This window comes from Stegodyphus dumicola, chromosome 2 (assembly GCF_044657685.1).
Source record: "Stegodyphus dumicola isolate Sdum_Otavi_A_Nest chromosome 2, ASM4465768v1".
Lineage (NCBI taxonomy): Eukaryota > Metazoa > Arthropoda > Arachnida > Araneae > Eresidae > Stegodyphus > Stegodyphus dumicola.
In genome coordinates, this window is record NC_140769.1 from 203376362 (window position 1) to 203391512 (window position 15151).

The 15151-nt window shown below is 29.8% G+C and overlaps 1 protein-coding gene across 2 annotated transcripts in view; it reads right to left on the minus strand.

Annotated features, from left to right (window-relative positions):
• Positions 1 to 15151, minus strand: part of LOC118185886 (uncharacterized) — a 112673-nt gene that overhangs the window by 40155 nt on the left and 57367 nt on the right. The window contains exons 12-15 of one of the 2 annotated variants that reach the window (XM_085811647.1): positions 10611 to 10727; positions 10428 to 10526; positions 8386 to 8524; positions 5822 to 5913 (exon numbers count right to left, since the gene is read on the minus strand). In XM_085811647.1, the coding sequence (XP_085667773.1) occupies positions 5822 to 5913; positions 8386 to 8524; positions 10428 to 10526; positions 10611 to 10727 (447 nt within the window). Of the gene's footprint in view, positions 1 to 5821; positions 5914 to 8385; positions 8534 to 10427; positions 10527 to 10610; positions 10728 to 15151 lie in introns of both variants that reach the window. The other variant, XM_085811646.1, reaches the window with a different exon arrangement.

The following is a 15151-nucleotide window of genomic DNA, read 5'->3' on the forward strand; positions in this document are numbered from 1 at the left end:
CAACCAATTCTGCAACAGCGAAAAGCCAGAAATATTTTGGAAAAAAAAAGGAGGGAAAATGTGTAAAAATAATTTTATAGAGAAAACTTATGCATATTCTGAGAATTTTGAATATTCTGAGTCAATTACATGGAAAAACACTTACTATGAAAAAATTAAAAAGAAAATATTTTTTAATTAATTACATAGCTAATTTTGCTTTTGCTAAGAGCTGTTTTATAAATTGTGCTTTATAGCATTACACCTTGTTTATTTTTCACATTCAAAATATTGTATAATAAGTTTCCAAAATGAAACTTTATAATACGACAGCGAAAAATAAAAACATTTTATTTTAATGTTATTTTTTAAATATAACTCCAATATTATTATTTTAATGAAATTTATCAATGATACGATGTTTTAAAAAAATCGTCAAAACATTCTCAGATTTCAGAATTAAAAATTTTCTATAGAAACTGATCTTAAAATCGCCAAAATATTGACAAGTCACCAAATTTAGTACCGTTAAACAAAAGAATTCACATTCCCAAAAGCGAAAATTGTTTAAGAGCTCTTTATTACAAAAAATGAATTTCGAAGTGCTTATGTTTCACTTCTTGTTTAGAAATTCGAGTGTCTCATCATTTATATTAGAATAAATTATAACCCATGAACACATTCAAAAGATAACCATATACGTCAGTGAATCGCCAAAAATATTCCTCCAAAATGCTAATTCACACTCAAAATGGCAGTCGTAAAAACAGGCAGAAATTTCAGATGATTAAAATTAAGGACCTTGTAGTAATTTTGGTCAAAATTAAGGACTTTTAAGGACCAAAAATCGATTCCAAAAAATTTAAGGACTCTTAAGGACTGTACGAACCCTGAAGATAGCTTTACAGAAGAAAAGTCTCTCAGTTGCAAAAATGCATCCTGCCATTCCAGCATCTCAGAATAATCTCTTTTAGGTTTTACTGCTTTTTGACGAGTAACGGTAACACCGCAGGGAAGAAGTCCATTGCTTCAGAATACTTTCCCTTGCAGCACAAGAAAACTGGCTAGCAAAACAGTTGAGAGGGGGCCATTAATTGCAAATACCTGCTATGATAGCACAATAACTTTCTTCTCTATAAAATCACAAAACCATGGCAAGGTTTTTGCTCTAATAGGTAAGCACTGCTTCACCAAATTTCAAGCTATACTTTGAAGTAAAATCATTTAATTATTTATGCTTTATTTAGCTTACTGATTGCTGATAAATTACTTTATATATATTTATATAAAAACAAATTGTTGCTACAACTGATTTGCATTTTAGCCCATAAGCTGCAGGTTTTTTACAATTCTCAAACTGTTTCACTAAATTTGATAGCTTTATAACTTCATTGAATTCTCACCATATTTTCAGGTGTCTCATATTTTTTAGCTTTATTGAATTGGTTCAAGCTGATGCAAAGAACATACACCTTAAAGCAGGGGTTCCCAACCCTCTGCCTCTGGGCACCACTGAAAACAAATTTGAATTTCTTTACTGGCAACTGTTTAATGTCACCGAGAAGCACTTTCATTAGATATTGCAACAATGGAAGGAAGATACAAAAACAAGTGCAACAATGTTAGTTGATTTCTGTCCTGGCATTAAGAATGACGAGGCACAAGTTAGCTACAAATGACAAACTAAAAAGCACAACCATTTTCAAAGTTTTAAACATAGTGTTTTGTCTAAATATTCAATACTATTTTGTTATTCTCTACTGTGTTTATTTGCATAAAAGAATTGCTTTAGTAAGAGAAATGATGATTTTAAAATTTTGTTGTAAGTTCTAAATAAGATTCAGTTTTATAAAATAAAATGCATATTTGTGTTCAAGAGGTGATATCTAGCAAAGAAAAATGACATTTCACTTTTTTTTTAAATACGGCAAATCTTCAAAATACAAGCAAAATATTATTTGGAGGTTGTAACATGAATTCTGCTGCAACTTTTAAATAAGAGCTAATATCAGAAAATAAACTGCATGTTCTAAAGGTGAAATTTAGTAAGAAAAAGCTTATTCTATTTATGCAATAGTAAAAAGAATGAAAATTTGTGGAAATGCTTTCATATAATAGCATACAACCCATTTATATCAAATTATCACATATATTGAAGCATTTACGCTAAAATACTAATTTAAAATTTTAAAAGCATTTGTGAAAAATTACATGGTAGAAATTCATAACAAATGTTTTTTAAAAATTGAAAATTATAAAATTTTATTTATTTATTTATTTTATCTGCATTTGCTCTTTCACTGAATAGTGTTGGTCGTAAGTGAAAATGAACTGAAAGGAATATGATACGAAAACCCATCATCAGATAGGTTACTTTGAAACCTCATTGAAATTCTTCTAATTTGACTTTCCTTTATGTGATTCATGTGTAAGTTAAACAATCACTGTTATTCTAAGACATTTTTCAATCAATCTTGCATTAAAAAGATAAAGATCTTTCTTTTGATAGAAGTTAGAAATTATATGTGCATAATAAGGAGTTAATGAAAAGTATTACTGCATGATATTTTAAATCCAACCTCTAAAAACTGGAAGAAAGAAAGAGAAAAAGCTGATGTGTACACCCCATGACTCCCTTGTATGGAATATTAAATTATATGCATTTTTTCCTGCATTTCAGTTAAACTTATTGAATTGAATTACATCTACTTCATTGACAGCACATAAACCCAAATCGAATAAATGAAAAAAATTCACTATATTTATTTACCATAGAGACACTCTGGCGCTAGGTTCAGTTAACAGTGTAACAACTGACTCATTTTATAACTCAGAATGCACAAAAATTATATCATCTGAAGAATTATCTAATCATTGCCACATGTTTTATTCAAATACTATAATAAATTTAAAACGATGTATAAAAGAAATTAAACAAATAAAAAAGAAAGAGTTTTTCACAGACGATTCAGCGCCACTTATCTAATGCCCATGTGCTACTTGTAAACATTCTCCTCTGTCTGAGACAGATTGGCAACAATATTTGCTGCTAATACAAAATACTTATTTCTTCGAATTTCATTAGAGATATATTTCTCATTCAATTAATTTAGCTCTCACTTCACGGCACAAAATATTTTCATTAAAAATTTAAAGATATACGAAAACATAAAACACCAAATACAGTTAAAACAATTTTTACAGTTAAAATTACAGTTATGTAAAAACAAACAATTCAGCCAGCAGGGAAGAAGGTAGATTTTTCAATGCACAAAACTAAAAGTTTCCTTTTGGTCCAACTCAGCAAAAAGACACTGAAGGTGCAGAAAGAATTAATTCACTATTCTGCTAAGTTTCAAATGTAAATAAATATGGCTGCTATGGTAAAAAAAAAAGGCTTAACCAAACTTAAACTTTTGAATTGTTAGCAATTCTACAAATATTGCATGCAGATTAACTAAAGGCATAAAAATCTTAACCGGTGGATAATAGCAACATAATTCAATCATTTTTAACCCTTTGACGAGCGGTGGTTGCGCCATTTTCCGAATTTTTTTTTCCTCTTTTTTCCGAAATTTTTGAGTGAAAATGAATTGATTATTGATATTTTACATCTAAATAGCACAAAACGACTGTAGAATCAAATATGTTTTAGGTATTAATACTTCAGATCAGATGCCTTTTAAAATTCGTTTTCGATGAGACAAAATAACTTCCTTTTATTAATATAAGCAACTTTAATTTTCAAAAGTTAGTCATCGCACATCATGATTTCTATCATAAACAATAAAAAATTGCAGTAATTAAACTGCATATATTAAAAAAACCCTCTATATGTATGGCATTTTCTATGTGGTTTCAGGGCGCGACCACTACGCCACTAGAGCATTGTGTCACAATGCTCACAATCCTCTAGAGGCTCGGTGGTCGCGCCTTGAAACCACTGGAGTTTGCTTCTCAATGGCGTTCACTTGCTTTTCAAATAGGAATGTTTATTTTTACCCAGATATAGATAAAGGGCTTTGAAACCACAGAGTTATTTTATTACTACACAATACATGCACCTGCTCAGTAAAAAGGTCTTTCTTTTTCAAATACTTTTCTCTGACATCAACAGACTTGCTCCCCAAGCTAGTATTGTGATTTTATAAATCATTTCCTATGGTTTAAATTTAATGTAAATATACTTTGATATAATTAAAAATAGAAATTGTGTAAAAGTTTGATTTATATTAAAAATATTTTCTGAATATTTTGGGATGAAATACGAATAAAATAAGTATGAATGGGAAACGAACGATCCATACAAAGCCAAAAAGACCAAGCCCCCCCCCCATTAACATAAAAAAAAAAAAACACAAATTTCATGAACCAGATGAAAAGAAACTAAATAACGCTGGGCATATACCAGTGAAATTTAAATCCAGGCAGTGTACATTTTATAGCACAAGGAAGAAACCTCATAGAATAAGATGTATGTGCAAAACGTGCAATGTGGGTCTATGCATGTACCAAAGAGACAAAACATGCTTTGAACAGTGTCACAAAAAATATTTGTTCTTTGAAAAAAAAAAAAAAAAGTATGACATGTAGTAATTCTTTTTATCCTTATTTTATTGAGTTTTTTTAATCCATTTATCCAAATGTCCTTATTATGTAGGTACTTATATTTTTACTGCTATAGAAAAATTACATAAATGTTTATTTTTTAATTTTTTTCTGACGATTTACTTTGTAAAATAATGTAAAAAAAAATTATATATAATGCAATTCTTACATACATTTTTTTTTTAAATCCGTAAATTTCGTCATTTATTGGTAACACGAGCGGAAAATGGTAAGTTTTTTTTTTCCTACTACATCAGTAAGTTTAAAAGTCCTAGAAGCGCGGTGGTTTCACAGTGCGACCACCACCCACAGAACAATGGGCAAGAGTAGATTTTTTTAATTCATATATTATTTGTCTCTAGGATCATAATATTCAATTTCTAGAGTTTTTATTTAAAAAAATTATAAAAATAATATTGCGCGCATCAAAGGGTTAAAGCAAAAAATGCATAATTTACCAATATATAAGAATCAAAACACTGAGCCAAGTAACAGAGTGGGTATATATATTTATATACTTTTGGTGCGGCCGATTGCAATCAAAAAAAAAAAAAGTGCACTACTACATGTTATAGCAGTCCCATATACAAAATTTCAACATTCTGACACTACTCATTTTTGACTTATGCGAGATACATACGTAGGTATATACAGACACCATGAAAAAAATCTCTTCTGAATCCATTTTAAATCAGTTTTATAATTCGTTTGGGGAAAAAGAATCCTTTACTCTGTGCTTATGTACAGATGTCACACAAAAACATCATTAAACTGCATTCGATCCATTGTGATTAAAATGGATATTTTCGTTGAAATATGGTACCCAGAATTTTCCGTGATTACAATACTTCCGGTACTTCATACAAGGAAATAAAAATTAAATGAAAATCATAAGCCTGTAACATTAATAATGCCCTTGATGAATAACACTTGCTCATGACAATATAAAAAAGATCTCACATAAGCAATATGTAGATCCTTTTGAAATGCTTCTATCTTCCATGTCTTATTTCAGTACAAAAATAATTTAACAATACATTTTGTTATAAAGCATTTACACATTAATGATCACTAATCAGTATTATTTCTTTCTCAACCCTATCATAAGTTACAACTTTCAATAATTCTTCAATTATATATTTAAAAAACATATTCAAGTATTTGTTATATATATACATACACACACACACATATGCACATATTAAAAATAAATATCTGAACGTTTCAAGCTTACATTTGTTTGAGTTGAGGCATGTATCAGTGTTTTAGGAACTAGAGAAGACTTGACATCAGGAAAAGGGTTCATACAGAAAAATGTGTCTTGACCTATGAAAGGATATAATCTTAATTTTCACATAAGTTTAAATGCATGCAGAGAATTCATTTAAATATTTTATCAGCTGTAATAATCATAATCTTGCAAACACAATTTTATAAATGTATTTTATTTTATATATACATATCACAAAATCGTGCTCACCAGCCACAGACCAACCCCTTTTACTGTAGCAAATGAAGATGTCTCATAAAACTTTCTTCAGTCGAATTTATCTGTTTGTAACGAAAGTTTACCACCAAAAATCGTTCTTAATAAAGTTAGAAAATAAAAACATGAAAGGTGTACCTTTAGTGTAGGTAGTAATTACCACCCAAATCTATGATTTTCTGCCAACATTTTGGTAGTTTTTCAAAGTCTTCGGCCCAGAAATTTGGTGGCCGTCTAAAAACAAATCAACTTCATTTCGGATGTCGTGTGCAGAATGGAAGCACCAGCAAAATATAGCTTTAGATGTGAAAAAAGGTAGAAGTCCGAAGGAGCGTATGGTAGTTATAGCAAAAGATCCCATTCGAGTCCGTGCAGAGTCCAGCTGGTGAATGCAGATACATGTGGCCTTACATTACCATGATGGAACATTACCTTTTTGCAATGGAACTCAGTTCGAAGTTTTTTCCTTTATAAGCAGTGTCAACATGGACTAGCATCTCGCTGTACACGTTGTTGTCAAGGGTTTTACCTTTTTCTAGATACTCTTTGTGGATAATACCATGGCAATCCCATCGGATACAAAGCATGATCTTTTTTATTGTCAAATTGCACTTTGTGAAGCTGCCTGCAGGCTCACCAGCCACAGACCAACCCCCTTTTTGGCTGTGTTATTGAAGTATGTATTTACTTCAATAACACAGCCAAAAAGGGGTTTTCACGTTTCATCACAGGTGGTGGAATGATCCAGAATTTTAGCCTTGCACTGATATTCGAGCAGATTAGCACAGAACTCATCTCTCCTTATCTGCTTGAGTCAGCTATGCGGCACCTAGCAATTAAACTTGCACATCAAGTTTATGCCATATATAGCATGACTAATGGACATGGCACTAATGTCCAACTCCTTAACAAGCTCTCAAGTGGTTGCATATTGATCTTCCACAAGTTCTTGTGGGCGGGTCTCATTAACATCAGTAGGCTGACCAGAGCGATCTGATTCTTGAATGTCATAGTCCTTGTTTTTAAACTTTCGATACCAAACCTTCATAGTGTCATATGATACAACATTAGTACTTAAAGCTGTACACACATGATTTGCTGACATTCTGTAGCTGAGTTTTTGCAAAAGAACTGGAAGTAAACAATGGTTCTAATCTGGTAGTGAGATAGTTCAATTTCAGACACCTTGTACTTAATGATAACTAATTTTTACAAATTTCGCAACACAGTATTCTAAAGCAGGTTTCTTTCTTTCAAATGCCACAAATCATTGAACAAAATATGATTAAGCATACCAACACGAACTGTTTACATTGATGATATTTGCAGTGGTGGGAAACTTTCATTAAAACCCAATAAAAAAATGCTTTAAAGACTTCCAGCAATCACTTACAAATTCTAGACACAACTCTTAATTTTAATTCTTTATTTTTTCAATTTTATGGTGCAACGTTACGAGTGTCTTTAAAAATGAAATATGGTTTAAAATTGCAAATTTTTTTGAAATACTAAATATTCTAAAGGAATAGATTTTTCTAAACTACTAACATAAATTGGAAACATGTTGTTGTTAATAAATCAGCCAGTTATTCAAATAATCTTCAAATCAAAGAAATATGATAATATTTCATTTCAGTGAATCTAAAAATTAGTATTTCTAAAGTGGTGTTTTTGATATCTCTATCAGCAAAATATTCCTTAACTATATTAAAATTTGGTTTATCACCAAGCAATGACTAGATTTTTACTGTTGACACTGTACAGACATGATCATTAATGTGAAATATTAAATTAAAACAATAGAAATTATTAAAACAGAGATTCGCTTTTAATTGTAAAATTTGAAAATGCACATTATACTTTCTTAGTTTTAATTTTTCATTGTATGAATATCAGTGTTAAAGAAATTATAAATTATTAATGATTAATATGAGAGCTAATTTATGATTTAAAATAATGTGCTAAAATCCTTTCTTGAATAAACTAATGCATTATTTTCTATCAAAAGAGAAATAAAATGAAAATTTGTATGTGGAAGTAATGAGATGCTTTTAAAGGTCATATTTTATGTTTTTCACATCAACTGTAATGAGTCTTAAATTTATAGATAACATGCACATATTTTCTTGCAAAAATTTCAAAATATGGTACACTGACAAAGTAATTTAGTGCAATAAATAGTTAATATATTGTATTAACTATTTATTGTACTAAATACTGTTTTTGTGTCTGTAAAAATAAGATGTAACTCATGAATAATACCACTTGTATAACTAAAATAAAATTTTGAAATGTTATAATTGAAAAAATACCTTTTGAGAGTAAATTATTCTTTATTTCTTCCATTGCCAGTATTTCTATATATTTTAACCAATCATGAGAAATTTTACATGCCGTTTCTGAGCTGTCTATGTTTGAAGATCCACCCCAAGTCATTCGGCGTTGAGTTTTCTGAAATAACTAGCATAGGTTTTTGAGTTATTCAAAGAATGTGCAATTTATTTCTCTGTGCATTAATGATCTATAACTTCTATATAAAACTATATCAGTCTTAAAAACTAATCCTTATTATAACAAATACCATAAATAGAACAGGAATAACAAAACATGAATAACATTTTTTTAACATTTTTATTTTATATCTATATCTATATTATATATATAAACTTTTCAAAGTCAATCAACTTTTAAAATTTAATTCCTTTTAAATTGTAACAGCTTTATAGTAGCTTTAACAAATATTTATTTAGCTTTTTGCTTCTAATTTGACCAATTGTTTATCTCGTTTCTAATTTTAAAATTTTTTATTTTATGTTGTTTAAATTTTATACAGTATTTTTGTTTTGGATCATGTTGGAGAAGATTATATCCTGATGATTTATTAAATAGATAAAAATTATTTATTAAATAGACAAAATTAAATTTATACTTTATTTGATTGCATTTTTTAATTGTATTATAACAAATTTTTAAGACCTTATTTTATTATATTATTTTTGTTGTTTTATTGAATTTTTTTCAATTTTAATGCACATTCTTATGCATGTTAATAAATATACTGCAAAATATTCTTATAAACTGCATATTAATTTCGCATGATTTTTAATAATTTATAATCTTAATTTTATACATTGAAATTATATTATATAGACATCAAGCTTTTAATCACAATTACAAATCAAACAACAAATTGCTTGAATATATGAAACATCATTTTACAAAATTATAGAGACATTTCATGATTTATTTTATACAGACATCTTACAAATTCATTGATACTTTTTATCAGATAGAAAATGATGTAAAATGGAGAAGTTTACAAGGTACATGACTTAAAATTTGCAATGTTTATCTTTTCATTCTACTGAGAAAAAGGTTAATCTAAATCCAGAAAACACTTCAAACTTGTCTTATTATGGATGGCTTTTAACTCTGCTTCTTAGCTCACGCACACAGTAATTTGGAAACTTTCTTATGTTTTTGATAATATTTTTTTATAAAATATTAATTTAGTTTTCAATATTTGGCAACATTCATGTTATTAACTCAGAAGAGATTAATTGAGCTTCTTTGATTTGTCATCAGTTGAAAATATTTTGTTTTATGGTGAATGCTCTTTAATATTGATCTTTTGTGTGTTTCCTTCTATGCATATTTTAGAAATATTCGACATTTAGAAATATAAAACATCCAAAAATTTTTACTTGTATCAGTTATAACTTCTAACATTTAAAACGCAGCATTTGCCACTGAGCTGAGAAGTAATTTTTTAAATGCTGCATTTAATATCAATCAGAGGAAAATCATTCAAAAATTGTATACTTGATGACAATGCATCTTTATATTGGTCAGTGCATACACAGCAATTTTATGCTCAAAAACAAATGTATTTGCTCCATCCTACCCCTTATTCTCCAGATTTGGCCCTTTGTGACTAATTTTCTCTTTTCTAAACTTAATTTCCTCTCTGAGAAAAACCTCCCAAAAGTGAAGGAATCCAGAGACATGACATCCAGAGACTATTACATGCTGTCTTCACCTCATACCAAAAATAAACCCCTTAAAGTTTCCTGATTATGGCACTTTTGCACTGATATAAGATGACTGAAATTCAAGTAAATCTGCAATTTTTTTTTAATTCATTCTTATTAATTAATTGCCTTACTATGTGTGTGCATGGGCCTTCGTATATGTAAATAAATACAGAGTAAAAACTAGTTAAAAACCTAATCTAATTGCACCCTTATAGCAGCAACAATTGCAAGTAAGAATGCAATATGGATTGAATTATAAAATATTTTTTATTTAATTTTGCATTATATATTTCAATAGATATCATTATTTTGAATCTTACATTGTCTATGTTAGAAGCAAATAATGAAAAAGGAATATTTTTCACATCTTGACTATGAGAAGTTTCTTCTGCTTCAGTTTTATTCGCTTCTTTAATAGCCTATAAATAAAAGAAATCATAATGTTTAGGCAGTTTATCAGAAGTTTAAATGAATTTTACAACCTTTTTTAAAATGCATCATACCTCCAATTCTTCTGTCAGTTTTTTTATTTTATTTTCATAGGCTTTCATTAGTGCTTGTTCATTTAAAATTTCATTGACCTTGGGGTTATTTTTTACACATTTTGCACGAGATGCAAACTGAAATTTAAATAAATAAACAAATTTAATAAAAAAATTACATTTTAAAATTTGTTTAAATAATAACAAATGAGGAAAAATGGGGTTCTAAATCCTAACAACAGATAATATTAAAAGTACTGCAACCAAACTCAGTTAAAAAGCTTTTAATTAAAAACCTTTTCTGCATAAAATTGTTGGTACTTTCTGATTATCCACATCCCCACCAAAAAATTTGAAACTCATTTGTAAATTTGGACAGCATTCACGAATTCATTAGCGACTTTTAGGAGAAATATATGTCTGGATATCTTTACATTTATTGGAATGATGTATCCAGCATTGCCAATTTTTTACTGTCTTCTTTTACCATGCAAGAAAAGTACACTTCCTTTTGCTCTGTTGTTTTTCCCATATGCAAAGCAATCTTTTTTACTATTTTCTTCATTAAAAAAAAAAGAGAGAGAGAGAGAGAGAGAGAGAGAGACTCCCACAAAACTAGCATCAAAATCCCAAACTGAGAAGGAAAAAAAGAGGTACATAGTGTCATTAATCCTTTCGCCGTCCTCCCCTGTCCGCAAAAATTCCCCCTAAAAGCCGTCTGTTTTTCGTAGCGTGTACTGTCGTTTTCTCTGTACATCATAACTTTCCATACATGACTTTCATAGTGGATGAAATAGTTCAATCAATATTAAATAAAACCATAAGGAAATAAAGCATAATGGAAAAATAATAAAATCTCTGCTTATTTCTAACAGCAGGATAATTTGATAACATCTGATCCAGGCGGTCCCCTCCTCCCATTTTGTTGTTGTAATCTTTTATAATTATTGGTTTTTTTACAGTTCTTTTCGGTGTTCCAACATCAATCATCAAGTTATTATGGACTGTACTCATCAAACATATATCCTTCTCGTCTTTCAAACTCACAACCTCATTTTTCTCTTTTTCTGCTGAGAAGACATCGAAGCCATCTCTCACTGTCTTGTATCTTATGTAAAATGGCACGAATATTCATAAAACCCGGGGCAAATTCAATTAGAAATAGAATGCCTGATTAGTGCTACTTTCTAGGAGGTATTAAAACAAACAAAAATAAAAACTCAAACAAGTAAACATTTAGAAAGCATTTTAAACGTTTAAAAGGTTTAAAATGTAGAAGAACGCTTGAGGCGCATTACGGCCGCCCCGGAAGTTTCACTTGAATGCGCTAGACGCGTTACGTACGATGAAGAGGTTAAGCAGGCCACAATATAGTCTATGTATACAGAAAGCTAAGTCCAAGATTTTGCCAAAAGCAATGAAAACTGCAGTATGTGGACCACTGCTGTGCTAAAACACTGAAATTCCCACAGGAGGGAGCCTAACATGCAGTCACACTGGTAAAAATGTCTGGAGAAGTGTAAAGGTATCTGGAGGGGGGGGATGCTATGCGCATATCTGGGTTGCCATACATCTTTTAGCTTTTCAGTAGGGATCTGGATATAATCATAAAGTAACAAGTTTTTATTTTATAAAGTTTTATTCACCCTTGTTTTCAATATCTGCAATAAATCTAATGTTAAATTTGTTTCACATGGGGAATTCTTATCTACAGTATTTCTTTGTGCAAGAACAAAGTATTTCGTTCCTGCTGTGACTTTTATCATTTCAGAAAAATTTACAAAATATTTTTTTCAGATGCCAAATTCAGCAATCTTTTTGAAAGTTAGTAAAGGAACCCTAGTCTTTTCTTGTTTTTGTTTTCAAGAAAATGGACAGTCTGTCCTCTTAAAGACACTAGAATAGTCATGATGTTATAAACATATTAAAGGATTAAATAAAACTTCTTACAAAAAACTCATTTATATTAACTTCAAAATATATCATGCAAAAAATTAAAATTACTTCATTCTTTAAAAAAATATAATACAAACTAATAATTTTAATTACCACTCATGCAGCCAATCAAGAGACTCGGACCCAGTTCTACTTACCAGTGTACGTTGATCTTATCCACTCGACTATTGTTAAGCACTGTTTTTGTGTACTCTTTATTTACAGTATGTATTTCAATGAATCAAAGAAATATTGTGCCTTTAATATACATATTTCAGATTTAGTTTAAATAAGGCACTTACACTCTAAGTTAATCATGGAACTAAACATTACAAACAATAATTATATTAATCTATTCTTTATTGCACATGTAAATGTTTTGCTTGAAAAATTTTGAAAATACATTAGTTTAAAATTTTTATTAATCAGTATGCAATATACCAAGAAATGTCTTTTCTGTAACAAATTTTCATATCTTAAATGTTTCAAATTAACTAATTATAAATTAATCATTTGGTGATATTCCTCTAAAAATTGCTATTAAGTTAGCCAAGTTCTAAAATTCCATATTCCTCAAGCTAAGCTATTTGCATATTAAAAACAGTTGCTTAAAAAAAAGTTTCTACCTATGTGTTTCAACATATGTGTTTTTATAGTTATTCTTGTTTACACACATAGGCACACACACACACCTAGTTCCCCTATGGATCTCGGTATCTGTCTAGCTTCTCTTTCACAGACCCCAAAAAGCGTGGCAGGTGCATAGTTGAAAAATATCCCGTAATTGTATAAAATATAAATCATAGAAATATCCTTATATTAATCAATCAATAATTAATCAATTTAAACATCGTACACATACATCGTACCCACTTCTTTTATAACTTCTACTTTTGTTAGCAAACACACACCCTGGTTGCTTAACTACCATGTACAGTGTGGCAAAAAGGGACAGTTCTGTATCTCCCGCCATTCTACTGGGCCAATTGACGAAATTCATTTTGTGTTTTTCCTGGTTTGAAAGAGCGACTTAGCATATGTATTAGATTTACATATAGCACTGTTTTAATTTAGGTATTTTGACACAAAATCGGACTGTTTCTCAAATGACATGCCAACATTTTTCCATATTTTGATTCTATGACTCAAATTATGCCAAACTGCCAAGTTTTGTAAAAATCACATGAGTAGTTTTTAAAAAATTAGCTCTCAAAATTTTAGCTCCTCAACGTTAATTGAATTTGATATATATTTATTCATATCTCTTTTTTGATTAAACTTATTCGATTCTTCCTTTAACATTTTGAAATTTAGTTTTATTCCAAATAAAATTCGCCAATTTTTTATGATTTATTTTTCAAATTTGTATTTTTAAATAAATTTTATAAATGTTTCAAAAGACATTTTGAACTATAACCTATAAACGTTTTCCATCATCTTAAAGTAGATGTATTTCTAAGCATACCTGAAAAAATTAGAGTTTTTTTATTCAAAATTTCCTAATATATATGTCGATTTACATTTTGGCACATTTTTAAATTTGGCGTATTTATTATAAGCGATAATAACGAAAATGCGGTTTACGCACTAACAATTATTTGAAAGTATGAACGATGACTTTTTTCCACTTGTGGACACTGAAGAAAAATAAAGGAAAATAGGTTGTTATAAATTAAGAAGTTTGCAAAGTGAATTATTCTTGGCGCAAACTAAAAAAATTCATCAAGATAAATTTTTAAATTTCTCACAAAAAGTTAAAAAATTTAATATATAAGCATAATTTGTGTCGTAGAATCGAAAATTGGCATGCCATTTCAGAAATTAGAAAAAAAATTGGCATGTCATTTCAGAAAAACTCCGATTTTGTGTCAAAATACCTATATTAGAACATAGTTACATATATAAATCTAATATATATCCTAAGTCGCGCTTTCAAGATATTGAAACGTAATTTGAATTTCGTCAATTGGCCCAGTAGAACTGGAGATATAGAACTGTCCCATTTTCTCTTTGCACAGTGTACATAGCTGTCAATATCATTCACTGCAGTTTTACCAGATCATTATACATATTATCAACATTTAGGATTGTTGTTGACTAATGCTCACTTGTATGATCTATAGTCAGCCCAAGCCCCTGAAATTCATCATGGCATGAAGCACAAGTTTACGCCTTGAGCACCTTATAGGTGACAGTGCAACTTAGTTCAGTTCTGCCCCCAATTTTCATGAAGAGCACCCCGGGTGGGCAGGGCCGAGGATCTCCCACCCCTCTTCCCCTACCATCAACTCTCGAGAGGACTTTCGGATCACTATATGTTTAGAGTGCCATCATGCACCATGCCACTTGGACACTATTCATTTACAAACATCCATGCCTTCTCCGGGATTTCAACCCTGGCCTACAGCATGGCAGTCAGCAACACTAACTACTATACCATCTGGGTAGCACATTTAGGATACTTTTGACATGTCACTTTCAATAGTTTCTTAGATATTTTCACCATATAATGCAAAATTCAAACTTTGACTTGAATCAAATGACAAAACATCCATGTAACCAACCTGTTATCCATCCTTACAATGATTCTAGGAAAAAACCTACAGCAAAAAAGCCCACAGGAAAAA